This window comes from Cervus elaphus, chromosome 33, assembly GCF_910594005.1.
Source record: "Cervus elaphus chromosome 33, mCerEla1.1, whole genome shotgun sequence".
In the NCBI taxonomy this organism is placed as follows: Eukaryota; Metazoa; Chordata; class Mammalia; order Artiodactyla; family Cervidae; genus Cervus; species Cervus elaphus.
The window spans coordinates 28,746,817-28,764,402 of record NC_057847.1 but is presented as its reverse complement, the minus strand read 5'-3'; the positions used below and the strand labels follow the sequence as shown (position 1 = coordinate 28,764,402).

Sequence of the window (17,586 nt, the reverse complement as noted above, 5' to 3'; positions counted from 1 at the left end):
TTTGTATGTGGATGGATGTGGATCTTTTATTTGCATTAGCCTCAGAATTGATTATTAAAACTGTTTGGACTATTACAGAGGATCAACCTACAAATATAGTGCAAACTCTTTTCATGGGATAATTTTGACAGTATTTAGTAACATCAAGCAGAATAAAAATTCCTTAAAACATTATGAAAATAGTTTAGAGGATATTTTATTTATCCTCTATGAAAATACTTCGAGGATAATAGAAAAATTTTTTCTATTAACTTTTTGCTCTTTTGTCATTTCACTGCCATTACTAGCTACTTGTGTTATTGCAAATTTAGGAAGTTTAATAGTTTATTTTAATGCATTTGAAATTTGAGATGCTAAACATTGAGTTGTCGAGAAGCTAGGTGAATCTTAATCTTCCAAATAAAACCCTCTGTAAGTCTAGCTGCATTCTTCCTTTCCATCCTTCTCACTGAACTAATGGTTAATAAGATATACTTTTGAGTTTCATCCCTGCCATTTCCCCACTTTGAGATCATAGGCAAGTTATAAAATGGTTTCTTCACCTGTAAAATAAAAGAATTGCAAAAATCCGTTATTTTAACACTTTATTTGGGTCATGGAGACACCCTTTAAGAATCTGATGAAAGCTGAAAACTGCTGATTCATACAAAATGTTGCACATAGTTTATTTCTGTTCTCTACCATCTTGTTGTCTCTAGTTAGGGACATTATCCTCATTTTTCATACTTCTGGGTTTTTACTCATATTATTCTTTCAACTTTCAGATGTTTTTTCTCACCCCCCTTAGCTTTCCTTAGTTCTACCCTCCTTTTAAAGCACAACTCATTTCATTTTTCTAGGAAACTACTTCACTCAGATTTAATCTCACCCTTAAAACTTTGTGCCTGTAACTCTCAACCTGTTTGCTTTCGTATTACAGTTATTAGAGGTCTGTGTGTCCTCCGTCTCCCCTTCTTCTTGCCTGTTATTCAGCAGATTATAATGTTTTGATAACAGCAGCTGTGTTCCTACATTAGTTTTGTAACCAAATGGTACCTTGCTAGTAGTAGTCATGGGATAAATAGAATAAATTAATTTGAATTTGCCACTTAGTTGTAATGATTAACTGTCTGCTATGTCATGTGCTAAATGCTGGGAGGATTGTTTCTTCCCACCCCCTAAAAAGTGGAAAGTAGTGTGAAATAGAACCAGAGGGAAAACCTCATATATGAGATGAATTTAAAGAATGCGTAGAATTTAGGGAGCTGCAGGGGCATTATCTGGAAGATAAGAGAAATGAGAAAACTAGTGAGTACCTGTGTTTTCTCATAAATGAGATTAATCTGTTTTTACTGAAGTGGTAGATATTAAAATTTAACTTTAAATTCATAATTAAGCTTTGCATTTTTCATTTTTGTTTTCACAGGTACAAGAAAATTCCCCAGGACATAGAGCTGGACTGGAGCCATTCTTTGATTTTATTGTTTCTATTAATGGTTCAAGATTAGTAAGTTCAGCTTTTTGTAGTTTCACCTATGATATTTTGTCATCTTTTGAAAATAGAGATTTTCAGATTATCTGAGATGGATATTGATTTATTCATTAGTTACAAACATTACATAGAGTATGATACCAATAAAATAACCATGTGTTAGTAAACATGAGAACGTCAAATATATTGATAGAATACTACACCTCACACTCCAGTGATCAGGGGGAGGAAGAAAGACACTGGAGACTTCTACTTTGTATATTAAATATTTATTTATTTTTTAAGCAGAAAGATGTGATTTTGTTGCTTTTTCAAAAAATGTCAGACTTTTATAGGTTATTGACAAATGATTTAGTAATGACTCATTCTCAAATAACTTGTCAATTTTCTTGTCACTCAGTTCCCTGATATAGAAATAGTGTTATAAAACTAGACAGAGATGTGTTCCAAAAGTGCAGAATTAAAACCACTTTTCAAAAGTTGCTTCTAGTTTACATGTAGTAAAGTCCAATAGGAAGGAAACTGTATTATAATTTCAGTAAATTCTTATGACAATGGCTATTTGGTTTATTTTTTCACAGCAGTCTAAGTTTTTGTTCATTACTTACTGACATGTCTTACATAATGGCCTTTATTCATTTACATAATGAAATATTTAACATACTATTTCCTACCAGTTTGTACTAAGTGTATATGTGAGGAGTAAAGTCCAAAATTAAACTTTAACTCCAGCAGTGTTTTAGATTTTAAAATCAGTCACGCCAACTCTGTTAGCAGTATGTCTTCTTGTGGAATAATTAGAGTTTTTTATCACTGAAGCCCTGGATCATTTCAAATAATGGTGGGTTGCAAATTCCATGATTCCAAAGCTGGCTATTAGAAAAAAGTCAGAAGCTGTTGCTAATGTTATTGAACACAAGTTTGTGTGCCTGACGCACAGTCAGGCCAAATAATACCGAAATGTTAGAGTTTATAGCAGAGAAAGGTTTATTCCAGGACAAGCAAGGAAAACTGGTGGTTCATGTTCAGAAAAACCCAGATTCCCTGAAGGGTTTCAGCAAAGCATTTTTGAAGTCAAGGTGAGGGAGGGTTATCCCAGGGTATGTGATCATCTCATGCACAGTTCCCTGATTGGTTGGTGGTGGTCAGTCCTTAGGCATCAGAAGGTCTGTGGCTACCTGCTTATAATCTTCAAGTAGTTATTTCTTGCTTTTGGTGGTAGTTTTTGGCATCTGAAAAACTTAGGAAATATGCATGAGATACTATAATCTGGGTACTTGAGAGAGGAGCTACAGCAGAGGATATAGGGAAAGGCCTGTCCCCAGAAGGTCCTGTAGAATCCTACTCGGTTACACTAACATAAGTTCCTAATTTCTTGACATTCTTTTACTTTGAGGAATATTGAGTGTTAATGAAATCTCCGCTTATTGAATGTTTTATTTATGTTAGTTATTAATATTACTCCGATAGGGTCATAGGATGCTTAAGCTAATTAACATTAGATTTTTATTTTATTTATTAAGAAAAATTTCTATGTTTACAGAATAAAGACAATGATACTCTTAAGGATCTACTGAAAGCAAATGTTGAAAAACCTGTGAAGATGCTTATCTACAGTAGTAAAACACTGGAGCTTCGAGAGACCTCAGTTACACCAAGTAACATGTGGGGTGGACAGGGCTTGTTGGGAGTCAGCATTCGTTTCTGCAGCTTTGATGGAGCAAATGAAAACGTTTGGCATGTGTTGGTAGGTATCAACTGTGAACTGTTACTTGCAGTTTAAGAAACAGTGTAGAAAGGTGTTTTAATAGTGGTGGTTTCCAATTTGGGAGACTGTAGGGCTAGTATTATTATTATTAGGCTACTTTTAGTTTCTGAAAATCAAAATTGCTTTTAAAATACATATTAATAAAAAAGAAAAACAGCTTGAGGAGGAAAAGCAAATGTGATGCCTAAACATTTTTTCTAATGATTTATCCATTAGAAGAAGTTAAATTAAAGCAAATAGCTGCAGAAATATTTTAAATATTTATAAAAATATTGTTGGTTTTTTTTTTATGTTTGGGATATTTAAATAGGTGTATCCTATAGCTTCTGATCCGACATGGTCTCTAACAAGACAAATATAAGAAAGTTAAAATTACTATAATGACTGAACTATACAGTTTGGAAGATGATTTTATAAACAGTAATTTAATGGGGATGCTCCGCTGGTGGCTCAGCAATAAAGGACCCTCCTGCCAATGCCAGAGACATGGGTTCAGTCAATGGGTTAGGGAGATCCCCTGGAAGAGGAAATGGCAACCCACTCCAGTATCTATGCCTAGCAAATCTCATGGACAAAGCAGCCTGTCCAGCTACAGTCCAAAGGGTCATAAGTCAGACAGGACCTAGTGACTAAACAATAACAACAGTTTGATTGTATCATCCTAGGAAGTGGAATCAAATTCTCCTGCAGCACTGGCTGGTCTTAGACCTCACAGTGATTATATCATTGGAGCAGATACAGTCATGAATGAGGTAATTTGTTTATTAATACTAAAAATAATTTAACATTTTCTCACTAATGTTTAAATTCAAGTATATTTGCATACTTTACATTCAGAGTTGAAGTTTAGGTCTTTGCTAATCAAGATAGCTTATGCTCCAGGGTGATAAGCAAAAATATGGAAGATGTCTCTTGTACCTCAAGATTAAATCAAATCCTCACTTTGATTATTGATTTCATTTTCTCTTTTTCTAAGGTAGCAAAATTGGCTTACCTATTTTAGTTGGATCCTTTTCCATGTTTGTTAGCTAGTGGAAATATGTATTACTCAATTACAAATGACAGGAAAAAAAGGTGCCCAGATAACCAGCTCTTAATAATAGGAAGAAAGCAGAATTTGTTGAATTTGGGTGTAGAAAACTTTTACTCAATTGCTGACTCGGTCTTACAGAACTGAACGTGAGGCCTTGCTGTATAGGTCGGTTTTAATAATACTGATTTAAGAAATGCTTTTTATGCCTAGGGGCAGGATCTGGTCTTTGTGTGTGTTTTGTTGTTGTTGTTCTTTCAGGTGTGTGTTTTGTTTGTTTGTTTTAGGTATTAACTGGGTTTGATATCTACTATTTGAGACTTACTATTCAGAAGTTCAGTAACATAAAAACATTTTTCTCCTATAATGCTTTTGCAGTCTGAAGATCTATTCAGCCTTATTGAAACACATGAAGCAAAACCATTGAAACTTTATGTGTATAATACAGACACTGATAACTGTCGAGAAGTGATTATTACACCAAATTCTGCATGGGGTGGAGAAGGCAGGTAAGGTCGCTTTTTTTACACTAAGTTACAACTCCTTAAATTTACCAGTCAGATCTGTTGTAAGCATTGTTTTTATTTTGAAACAAGTTATTGGTTTATAGTAAAACTTCTCGAGAAAGGCAAAGAGCCAACCTAGAATGTTGAATCCAATAATTCATTTTTTTAAAGCACAATTTAGTGAACATGGTACACAAACTCTAGTCCTTTTTTTTTTTTTAACTCATCTAAGCACAAACTATTTTGTTTTGTTATTTTAGTAAAATAGTTTTCAGTTTTATTTTCCCAATTCTCTCCTCAGCAGTGGGACAATACAGTGTAACTTTCTCTAGTTGCTGGGGGAATTTCTTAGCACTTGGAGGAAACTGTTGGCTTTCAGAAATGAACAGACCAATTTTGACCAAAAGTTAGGCAAAATTGCGACAATAAAAAGGAGTTTAGAAAGAGGGTCAAGCCAAACAGAAAACCAAACTTTATAAAATCAGTTTTCTGGGTCTTTTCTTCAAATCAGTTTCCTAATTTCAAAAAATCAAAGCACAGCATTCCTACTTAATATTATATCTGTAGGTCATTTATTGTTTAAATTGTATAAATTTTTCATTATTTCGAAAGTTCTAAGAACCTTTTTAAATTTGAGGAGTTGTTGAGCATAAGCTCAATTTATAAGAAAGGCTTGGATTTGGAAACTTCTGCCAATGTTTTTAAAAGTTCTAGTACTTGCCAGGTAAAGGATGACCTTAGTTGATGCAAACAGAGAAGGCCTCTGTTTGCCCACAATACCCTAACCCACACAACCCGAGATTCTCCAGCTGGATGTATGCTGCCACCAGAATGCTGACTTACTGTAATTTAAGAAAATGGGACAGAGAATCTGGCCTGTCTGGCAGCCGTACTTGATCAAGTTATGGTTTTTCAATGTCCAGGTTTGTCAGAAAGGTTATCTTCTCAAGGTATTCAAAATTGATTTCATTCTAGAGGGACTGTCTCATATAAACTAAATTTGCAAATAAACTTCTGTATTCATTAGAATTGTGGATTTTCAGCTTACAATAGAAAAATGCTTCCTCTCCAGTTAGAAGAATTCTTAGATCCCATTACTACCTCCTCCTTGCTTGGTGTGCATGAAATCATGGTCTAAGGAAGAGATTCTAGATGAAGTTCAACAACAAAGAACATTACTAGTTTGTTTCTTTTTAATTATGCTGACTAAATACTGTTACATGCTTGTTCTTGGCACCCTTCTTTTCTAGACTAGCAGTTTCTCTTTTTCTGTGGAAGACATTTTTCTTTTGACATGGTTTTGTGCTGTTGATCAGCTGCTGCTTTAGACAGGCCCATACACACCACCTTCTTGAGTCTGCCCCCATTTGGTATATGTGTGCCTATGGTTTTCATTCCTTCCTCAGAGGCTGACCATATTGCATTCACTACAGCAGAAAATTTTTCTTAGCTTCATTCTAGGGCCATCTTTAAATTTTTGGAGGGCCTCTCTCTTGCCTCAAGTGCCTTCTCTACCACCACTTAGTTCTTTTGATTAATAAGTAAATTTTAAATGCATTTTGAATGTTTTTAAATGCAGCTGCCTCTGAAAGGCTTTTATTGATCAGTATATTTCATCTCTCTTCTAAATCTGAGATCCAGTTGAGTAAAAATTGCAGCTTGATGGTATAAGGGAGGAAAAGTGAGGGAACAAGTAATTTTGTAATGTGAAGCACTGTTATGGAATCAGATTCAGATAAGAAACTGCTTTCTCTCTCAGCTTTTGGTGGTGGTGGTAGTAGCCATGGAAATAATAGATGCCTTAACGGGATAGGCACAGAGGTATCTGTACATGTCCTACTCAGAAGGTACAAGTACTTTGGAAAGTATAAGCAATTATGATCGAAACATAAGTTGAAACCTGGTTGTGAAAAGTCTTAAACAGGGACTTAGAAAGGAAGAACTAATTGGCAGTTTCATCCGTAGTCCTGAGAAAGATGGGTAGATTGGCCTGGCTCTGGTCATGAGACACGCCTGATTGGGGCAGGACGGGCCCCCCGATTGACGACAGTCCCACCAGCATTGCACACAGTGCCTGAGGAGTAGTTCTCTAAAGGGAAAAGGGAAACAAGAATGTGGGAGGTCAGCAGACTGGAAAGAAGCATCATGATTGTATCTAGTTAGAAAAATGTCACTGGCGGCATTAGGATGATGAATTAGGAGAAATCGGGATTAATTTGGATTGATATGTGTTGGTTCTGAGGTAGACCTATGGGATGTGTGAATATCATTAGCATGCAAAAGTGCTTGGAACTCTTGAGTAGAAAGACTATATGTCATTCATTCAGCAAATAATCATTAAGTGTCTACCATGTTCCAGGAACTGTTAAGGCAGTAAACATAACAAGGTCTCTGCCCCCTTAACATCTTACTGGGGGAGACAGAAAATAAATATACAGTGTGTTGGATGGAGATAAATACTTGAAGGGAAATAAAGGAGAGTAAAGTTAGTGTCTGTGGTAGAGGGAAGTGTGCTTTTCATAAAGAGTGGTCAGACGAGATCTCTGATAAGAGACAGCGTTTGAAAGAATGGAGATGTGTTGTTCTGTTTCAGAACCTCAAAGAAACATAAGCTGTGATTGACAACAATAACTTTAAGAAAAAATTATTTTCTCAGCCTAGGGTGTGGCATTGGATATGGTTATTTGCATCGAATACCTACACGCCCATTTGAAGAAGGAAAGAAAATTTCTCTTCCAGGACAGATGACCGGTACACCGATTACTCCTCTTAAAGATGGGTTTACGGAGGTAAGGTAACTTTACTGCCTGTTTATGTCATAACTTTCCACCCAGATTAGTTGATGTGTGTGGTGATAGCACTTACTGAAACTGGGCAGATGAGTTAAATACTGACGAGTAGGATTTGAAGTTCTTGTAGGATACCTAGATGAGTATCCTTTGGTTCTAGATTTCAAGAAAGAGGGCAGGGCTAGAGATACAGATTTGGGAATCATCAACATAGAGAGGGTAATTTACCCAATGGACATTGATTTAGGGGAAAAAGAAAAATGGGTTGGGCTTGGGTGGGTTAGAGGAACAAGGCTGGAATCTTGACTGTTCATAGCATTTAAATGGACAGGCAGAGACAGGAGAGTTAGCAGAGAATGGTCAGGAGAAGCCCAAAGGGAGAAAGGAGAGCGTCAGGAAAGCAGGCACAGGCAGCTGTGTGAGGAACTACGGAGAAGTCAGGTGAGAGGAGGAGTGAAAAACGTGTCCTGGGCTGGAGCAGGGATGCAGATACCAACTTACTGGAGAGAGAGGGTGACTGGTGCGGGAAAAGGTGATGACAGATGGTGCTTACGATTTCAAGAAACTTGATTGAGAAAGCGAGGAGAGCTAGGGGTGCAGGAACAATTACATGATCAACGTAAGGCTATTTAAGGAGTACGAGAGGTGTTTGCACAGGCTTAGGGGCTTTTAAAATGTTTCCTGTGCAGGCCTTATAGGACAGTTAACTCTTGCCTGCATGAGTAAATAAAAACCAAACAATCAGAAAGAAAATGCTGCAGTTGTAAAGAAAGGGCTACTGTTATTTTATGGTTTATGGTTTGGCAATCCCTAATTCTAGAGGAAGTGTAGAAGAGCTTTGGGAATGTGTAACCTCTCCTCACCCCACCCATCATTGACTCATGGCCAGAGCCAGTGTCGTTATATATTCAGACTCCTACTATCATATATGCTGGCCCAGTCAGTGCTCTCTGCCCCTGTAAGGCTCAATGGACAGTCTGAGAAAACCAGATGGGGAAATGGCAGCTGGGGAGAATGGCCATAATACAGGTCATGTTGAAAAGTGCCAGAGGACACTGGAGCTGGAGGAAGATGGAGGATTCAGGGGTGAAATCTGAAAAGCACCCATCCACCCATTTGTAGAGTCCATACAGATTCATTCACACCCCTACCCCATGCTCCCGAAGGTAGAGATCTAGTTCCCACATTCATTCACTGATGAGAAAAGATAAGGGGGACTCGTGACGTTAGACATCATAAGAAATTTCTAAGGAATCTTTCATGGTATTAAGACTTCAGCTGACTTCTTCCATGAACAATGAAAATTAAAAACAAAAATCTGGCTGAGAAATCGAAGAGGAAAGAAGTGGTGTTTTAACGGTTGAGTATAATCATTTTTGGCTGGCTAGGAAGGAGAAGAAAGAATCTCCTGGTTTCGAAGTGGCTAGAACAGTGTGTGTGATGGGCTACATGCCATGTGGTAAGAGACCAGAAGTGACAGGATGGGGAGATGTCTACAGCGTGACATCCGTGGCACCTATCAAAATTACGAAGGAGTATCTGAAAGCCAAAGTGCCAGGCGAAAACTTTTGACAGTTTGTACATGATCGAAAAAGTATCTGTAGGACCAGTGAGAGCCAATATGTATATTTTAAGTAAGCTTGAGTAATTTTCCTTTTTTCTTTCTGTTTTTTGGAAGGTCCAGCTGTCCTCAGTTAATCCCCCGTCTTTGTCACCACCAGGAACTACAGAAATTGAACAGAGTCTGTCTGGACTTTCTATTAGTTCAACTCCACCAGCTGTCAGTAATGTTCTCAGTACAGGTATGCAGAAAATAGATGTCTGTTTTCAGTCTGCTTTGTTTTACATGATATTCTTTTTTGTCCCAAGCTTTAGAATTTTAAAAATTAATTCCAGTGTACTTTGAAAATTATAAATGTGCTCTGCATTGACAGGCCCTGTCTGTGAAAGCTGGTAGGTACTAAATTATCACATGCATTTAAGCCTCTTCTCAGCCAGTTTTAGACTTTGGACTTGTCTGTGTTCTACCTTTAAATTGTGTTTAATTGCTTTATTTACTCAACAGATGTTTGCATATCCCCTAGATAGTGTACCCTGGGGATACAAAAGTGAGCAGTTTACCATTCCTTTCTTAGGGGCTCAGTCTTGCTCAGGGGACATGTGCCTCTCTCTTTTTCTATACTCCTTGTTCTACCTACTATACTCCATTTTTGTGTGTTTTAGGTTTTTTTCAACTTTATTGAGATGTAATTCACATAGCATATAGTTTACCCATTTCAAAGTGTACAGTTAAGTGGGGTTTTGAGTATATTTGCAGAGTTTTGCAACCATCACCTCAGTTTAGAACATTTCATTACCCCAAAAGACACCCTGCACCCACTCTTTTCCCCCGGTCCCCCAAGGCCTAGGCAATTATTAATCTACTTTCTCTTTCTAGTCTAAATATTTCATAAAATATGTGTGGTTGTCTGTGACCTTTCTCTGTGGCTTCTTTTACCTTGAATAGTGTTTTGTTTTCCAAGTTCATTGATGTCATAGCATATGTTAATACTTTATCTTTTTATGTTTAAATAATGTTCCATTGCATGGGTATGCCACATTTTGTTGATGGACATTTGGGTGGTTTCTACTTTTTGGCTATTATTGAATAATGCGGCTATGAACATTTATGTACAAGTTTTTGCATAGACATATGTTTTCGTTTTTCTTGATTATATACCCAGAAATTAGAATTGCTTGGTCACATGATACAGTTCTTAACATGGTATGTTGACATAGTTTATTTTTCCCTTTCCTTTTTTTAAATATCTTCATCATACCAAGAGTATATTATATACTCAATCAGTGTTGAATAAGTGTATAAAATACTGCCATGGTTTCATTTTATTAGTATCCTTTTATTCTTGAGCTCTTTTTTTTAATATTTGTACTCCAGATCTGCTCATATTCCACTTTGTTCTGGAATGGACTTAAAACAACCCATCAAGATGCAGTTAAGGTCAACAATATGGTCTAAATACAGATACTCATTTGTGTAAAGAGTAGTACAACAGACCCCCACCACCCAGCTTCACCAGTTATCAGTATGATGACATTCATCCCTACCCCCTAGTCTTCGCTGGGTTTTTTCCCAGCTTTATCAAGCTATAATTTGTATACCATAAAATTTATTTACTGAAAGTGTAGAATTCAATGATTTTTAGTAAATTTATGGAGTTGTGCAGTCGTCACCACAGTCTAGTTTTAGAATATTTCCTAAATGAAATTAAATATTTACGTCATCAGTATTAAGTCATAGATACATTTGGAAGAGATTTTAAAGTTTATTTCATCAAGTAATGTTTGAGTCCTTTTTGTGAGATTGAGTTTTTTTAACTTATATTCCATCAGACATAAGAAATGGTCCTTTAGTTTATTCTTTGAATAGACTTCTCAAGGCAGCAACCCAGTCTGTGTCTGATGACTCTCACCTGTCTTCACAGTGAGAGTTCCAGTGCATGTGAGAGCGCTTCTGTTTTTAGGAGATAACTGATGTCAATTCAAGTTCCAGTTTCTATTTTAAATCTTCCCTCATACATGACAGTTACACTTGTGTTGTCTTATAAGCACATGCACTGAGATCCCTGGTCTTATTACACAATAGAGAAATGGGTTATTGAATAGTAAAAGAGGTATCAATAAATCAGAAATTCCTAAAGGAGATTGAAAGAAATCAGCATTTTCACTTTGAGTAAGTAAATTTAGCATTATGACATGAGAAACCACTTTTTGTTAGGTATTTATTTTTCAATCTTTGCTTTAATTATATTGCTGGAAAGTAGCCCAGACAGTAACTAGAAACAAAAGTATGTGTTTTTAAACAAAAAACAAAAACTTCACTGTGGATTTGAAAAACTTGTATTTTCAGAAAATGAATATATCATTTTGAAATGGCATTAATCGATATGACCCCCTAACTCTTTCTGTCTCTCTTTCTTTTTCTGCACCTCATCAGAATGCAAATTTCCTGAGGGTAGTTATTTTTATTTTCTTTATTCTGTAAGTTCCTCAGTGCCTAGAACAATGTCTTGACATATAGCAGGTGCCCACCCTGCCCCCAAACTTGAAAGACTAAACATACCAACCAACCATCCAACACCTTTGAGAATCAAATAAAACAAAGAACTCTCTTCTGATTTTTCATGCCTTCAGTTTCTGCAGAAAAGTAAATATGTGACTAAATAAATTTATAAAACTATCTGAAAATAGTTGCTTCATACTTTTAGGCACAGTTCATTCTGGCTTTAAGCAGATCTCTGTAAGACAAAATCAAAATCCATGTGCAGTATTACTGTTGTTTGCATATCAGTGAAACTTCCCACTTGAGTAGCTGGTAAGTGTTAATAGATAACCTTTATTAGGTGGTATCCTAAGAGCTACTTGAATGTAAAGAACATAAACTCCTCAAGCTAACATCAGTAAAAATGGAAATGTACTAGACTTCAAAGGCATGTCACAGAACCAAGGTCAGAAGGAAATGGGTGATTCAGGAAGGTCATTCTCCCCATCTCTGGAGGTCCATATGCTCTTGTCTCTTTCAGGACATCTACATCATTCTCTTTCACAGACTGGCATTCACTGCTTCACGGGGCACATAGCCTCCAGCAGCCCCAGGGTTACATGACCTTTTAGATCAGGAGCCCAATAAAGATTGACTGGAATCCTTGTATCTCATTTCCAAAATTCCAAAACAGTTTTCCAGTCCAGCCCTTCTCAGGGGTGAAACTCATGCCTGGTGTTACTTAGCTGGGGTGGGCTTACAGAGCCCCCGCCCCCTTGGCCCAGGCTCTACTAACAGCCCTTGTGAAGGGCAGAGGGCAGAGCAGGTGGGTGAGCCATGGAGTGACACAGCTACAGACCAGCTGACTGAATGAAGTCTCACTGAGGGAAGACCTGCCTGTGGCGGGAGGCTGACACTGAAGGCTGTCCAAGATGGTCTGCTCATTCTTTATCAACTGAAATGTTTCAAAGGACCTGTGCTTTTATTTTAGGTGTACCAACAGTACCATTATTGCCACCACAAGTAAACCAGTCCCTCACATCTGTGCCGCCGATGAACCCAACTACTACATTACCAGGTAAGCCACAGGAGACGTATATGTGATAGTAATAGCTTTACTGGTATTTTACATCTTAGAAACAATGAAAAAAATTTATCCCTATGTGGTGACTTCTTACATGTTTTATTCTCATTTTATCTCTGCTGTGACTTCATGATAAGTGAGAGCAACTGGCAATGAGCTGCAGTCACCAGCTTGTCAGCTGCTGAGCCCTGGGCTCCTTAAACCTAGCCCACCATCTTCTCTGCCCCCAAGCAGCCTGAGGCTGGAATAAGGAGTGTGTAGATGTTCCATTCGACAGCACTTCCTTACTTAGGGCATTCTGGTCAGTGCTTAATGAAAACGACATTGTATCCTAGAGACGAGCACTCCTTGCTTGGGTCCTCGGTAACTAATGTTAGGTGAGATTTTTGTTTATTTTGCTTATTGTTCCTAGTGAAGACTCAGTCCTTTTATCTATCAGGTAGGGATCAGATATTATTTCAGTAATCAAGTAATAGTTGGCATTGTGAGAGCCTTTAATTGTATGGCTAAAGATGTTGTTACACAGACATACTAAGCCATTAACCAAATGTGAGCGCACACAGAATGATAAAGCAAGTGTGATAAAATGTTAATATTTGAGAAATTTGAGTGAAAGATATACATGGGGATTCTTTATTACCAACTGTGAGTCTGAAATTAAAAAGGGAAAAGGAAAAAAAAAAAAACGGCTGAGAGAGTGTAAACCTCAACCATCAAAGAAAATCAGTCCCATATTTGCTGAGATAAATCAGCTTCTTCTCTAAGACACTTAGGCCGGCATCATTCTTGCCCTTGGGTTCAGAGGTTTGTTTTAAGCTTTACTCACTTAGCCATCTAATCACTTAGGTGTAGAAAGATGCTTCATGGGGAGAGATTTTTGTTATCGTGGTTACTGTAGTTGTGGTACAAAACTGCCACAAGGTAAGTGGACTTCTGGTATTTTCACTTCGAAGTGGGTGGTATTTTTTTCAGTACCGCAAGGGTTTATCTTTGGTGCTTTACCTTCTGCTCTCTGCCTTCTCTTCAGGTCTGATGCCTTTACCAGCCGGTCTCCCGAGCCTGCCTGTCCTCCCCAATCTCAACCTGCCCGCCCCGCCGGTCGTGCCAGCTGTCAGCTTACCGGAACTTGTGAACCCGGGTATGTTGCCCATCTTGCCATAGGACTCTGTGTAATAAAAAGTTTTATCCAGGAAAGGCAGTCCTCTATTTCAGTCTTTTTCTGGCAAGGGCAGATTCGTTTAACAAACTACAGCTGCTTCAGATATAAATTAATCTTTTTTATTTAAAAAGGTTGAAAAAGAAGAGGAGGAAAAATGTCTTTGGGATGTTCCTCTGCCTGGCTTCCTGTCCCTCCCCCTTTCTCCCTCCTGCACCTGACAGCCCAAGCTCTGTAAAGGCCAGTTGTAGAAATAAAGAGCGGTGGTGTGGCCTCGCCGAGCTGAGTGGGATGGGAGGTGTGCAGTTCGCCCAGTGGCAGTGCATGAACTTCCTGTGATTCTCCATGTATTTTGGGCAGCTGCCACCCAGGGACTAGTGGTACCCGTGTTTTGCGTGGCTCAGGCTGGCTGGACTTGCTGCGCTTACTACTTGATAAATATTCTTCATTTTCTTAATTGAAGGATAATTGTTTTATAGAAATATTCATTATTAATGTTTTTATAATAAAAACTGCAAGGTTTTAGCTACACATAGTTAAGTTCACAGATACTCAAAGTATTTACAGCCAGGTTTTACGCACTGATGAAAATGAAGCAGCAGAGTCTCCCCAGAGTCTCTTCTTGCTAATGATCGCCCAGATTCATTGGCTTTGAGACAGCCACACGCCAGGTTACTTTTAGTTGCTGTTCTCGAGAGTTTGGCCCATCAGTGATGTCAGTGAATCATCTTATTACACCATGGTATACATTGTCATGTTTCTGTTTAGATCATAGCAGCCCCTGTTGTATATTCATTACCTGTCCTCTTTAACCTATTTTTTGTTTTTTGGCCCAATGGGCTAAAAAACAAATGAAGTCAGTAAATTCAGGCTAATGTTTACTATCTCAGCATTCCCTCTGTCCTTTTTTGCTGGGGGGCCTGTATTCTTAGACTTTTGGCTTTGCCCTTTCCCCAGGTTGACAGACTGGGCCACAGGTTGCCCAAAGCCTGTTTTACAACCTGCCTTCCTTTTGTTTCTTGAAGATGTAATACTCTTTCCCTTCACTCTGTGTTTTAAAATTCTTACAATAAATTCTGCCAAGTGTACTATAAATAGTTATCAATCAGAGGGCTTGAAAAAAGGCTGAGTACTTCTGGCTTCAGGCCTGGCCCCTGTGTCTCCTGTTCCTTGGGTCTGTCCAGAGTGCAGCTGAGAGTCAACCTACAGTTCGCTTGAAGAGCAGAGTTCTGCTCAGCACTCCGTGTGTTGCCTTGCAGGCAGATGGGCTCCTGTCCATCCTGGCTGGGAGAATCGTTTCTTCCCTGAGCTGGGCTGAGTCACACGAGGGAACCTTTCCTCTGGCCAGCTGGTCCTGTGGTGAATATTTAACTCTGTCCCAGCCTCCAGCCAAGGATAATCAGAGGTGGTGATTTGTGTTGTTGCTCCTCAGCTTCCATTTCCTTAGTGAAATGCAAATGAAAATGACTGTGTGACCGTGACTGTTGCCCTTCTGTGCTGGGAGGATGTGTCATCTCTGCCTTTTTGTCCTAGGTTTGCCGCCTCTTCCTTCCCTGCCTCCCCGAAACTTACCAGGCCTTGCCCCTCTCCCCATGCCATCCGAGTTCCTCCCGTCATTCCCTTTGGTTCCAGAGGTCTCTCCCGCAGCAGGCTCCGCAGAGCTGCTCTCCTCCGTCCCACCCGCCGGCAGCCCATCCTCCGACCCCGTCCTGACCACTGCACGGGCAGACGCCGCCTCCGCACTCACTGTGGACGTGACACCCCCCGCTCCCAAGGCCCCGGCCACTGTAGAGGACAGAGTCAGCGACTCCGCCCCAGCCAGCGAGAAGCCCATCTCAGCGGTTACGGTTACAGATGCATTTGCCTCTGAGTCACCTTAGCTTTGGACTGGTCTTCAGAATTGGCGTGGTGTGTCTGTTTCACCACAGGAGCGTGTCTGGAAATGCAAACTCTCTTTAATTTCATACTAGTTTGTACCGTTTCTGTAGGCATCCTGTACATAATTCTAAGGGAAAACTCAGCAAGAGGATGTGGGCTTGTATTCTGCCAAGTGGGAGTGCGGCTCACGGGCCGGGGAGGGAAACGTCAGGAAGTGCTTGTATTTTAAAACAACCAAAAAGAATTGTAAGGGGGGCTTGCTGCCAGGTTTCCACTGCCATTCTTGGGGGTGTAGCTCTTTGGGAAAGGGGGTGACGGGGTGTTCACTCGGTGTTCACGGGGTGTTCACCTGTCCTCCTGCTGCTCCTTCTGTAAGAAAATGTAATATTTTATGCCTAATACCCACTCGCAACATTTCTTGTATTTTGTAAATCATTTGCAAGAATGCAGACCACCTCACTAAGCCGTGAAACGAAAAGATATTTTACTTTTGGTCTCTGTGAGTCACATCTCTATTAAGGTTTACACGAAAATTCCAACAGAGGATGTTATTAAAGTTAACACAATGTGCACTATTAATTGAACATCTTTTTATTCAGCCTATACACAGATCCTTCTTTTGAGCTCTCAAAAGTACTCAGACAACATTTTATAACTGCTGCTGTTGCTTTATACGTCCACTAAAAAATGGCATTTAAAAAGAAATAAAAGAGATGTTGCACAGTTTTAAACCAGAAGGTGGCACTTTGTAGCTACTTACAATATTATAGCTGTACTGGGAAGCATAGATACAGCAATAAATTACAGTACTTTTGCTTTTCTTCTTGTGGTACATTTAAATTACAACTCCTGATTGCCATGGTGCATTCATTAATCTCTAGTGCATCACAATGCATTCCTGTAATTCCATGTCTGATCTTTGCTTTCTCCTAAATTTTCTAAGAGATGGTAAGTTATGTGGAATTGATTTATTGAATGAAATTAAATGCATATTATATCTCTGCTTCTTAAATAAGATGAAAGTGATTCATCAGTTATTGACCTGGCAATGGCTTGAATGTTGCCGAGGAGCAGCGAGTAGAACAGGGCTGCTGAAACCCACCTGGAAACTAGAGTTATCAATGACCACCAGTTTTTAGGATAGATCCATCTCCAAGGCCAGGTTTCTATTTGAAGTAAATGACAAAAGCAGGCTCCAGCTCAGGTAAAGTTGAGCAAGTTGTTATTTCTAAAAGATATTCATGTTTTTTAAAAAATGTTAAGGAGCTACCTTAATGGGAAGCAAGTAAGTAAGTTTGAGCTTTAAAGACAAATTTTTTAACAGTAGATTTTCCAGAGCAGTGATTCCAAACTCTTGTGAGGTCAGAGTTCTCATCTGAGGATGACGGCAGCCCTGGACCATCTTCCCAGAACAGGGTCTATAAGCATATAAAAAACACTGAGCTTTGGGGATAGAGGGATTCTCAGCATTCACCTGGAAGATGGGCACAGACTTGGCCCAGACAGGCTCCTCGGGACTTCCTCAGATGGAAAACACTTACTTTAGATACTCTCTTCTTCCTTAAGCTGTGTTTTTTTTTTTTTTTTTTTTAACACGGCGTATTCTATTTCAGGGGCCAGAAACACAGATGTGAAAGAGTGTCGCTACCATGAGACCACTCACCGTGACCTTTTAGAGGGGATGGTGTCGGTGGTCAGTCCCCTGGGTACTTGAGGATAGCGCTGTACACATTGAGATGAGCCCTCAGTGAGGATGACAGTCGAATTATCTTTGAACCTCTGGGTCACTCAGGGTGCGAGTTTATGCCAGAGGCATGAGGCAGTGATGGGGAGAACGGAGAAGGCTGGTTTGAATAGAGTCAGTT

The 17,586-nt window shown here is 39.0% G+C and overlaps 1 protein-coding gene across 3 annotated transcripts in view; it reads left to right on the top strand.

Annotated features, from left to right (window-relative positions):
- Positions 1-16,542, top strand: part of GORASP2 (golgi reassembly stacking protein 2) — a 28,691-nt gene extending 12,149 nt beyond the window's left edge. For all 3 annotated transcript variants that reach the window (XM_043894420.1, XM_043894419.1, XM_043894421.1), the window contains exons 2-10: positions 1,406-1,486; positions 3,015-3,218; positions 3,905-3,991; positions 4,648-4,778; positions 7,432-7,564; positions 9,243-9,366; positions 12,595-12,681; positions 13,715-13,825; positions 15,377-16,542. In XM_043894420.1, the coding sequence (XP_043750355.1) occupies positions 1,406-1,486; positions 3,015-3,218; positions 3,905-3,991; positions 4,648-4,778; positions 7,432-7,564; positions 9,243-9,366; positions 12,595-12,681; positions 13,715-13,825; positions 15,377-15,723 (1,305 nt within the window). In that variant the 3' untranslated portion in view covers positions 15,724-16,542. The remainder of the gene's footprint in view (positions 1-1,405; positions 1,487-3,014; positions 3,219-3,904; positions 3,992-4,647; positions 4,779-7,431; positions 7,565-9,242; positions 9,367-12,594; positions 12,682-13,714; positions 13,826-15,376) is intronic.
- Positions 16,543-17,586: the final 1,044 nt, after the last annotated feature.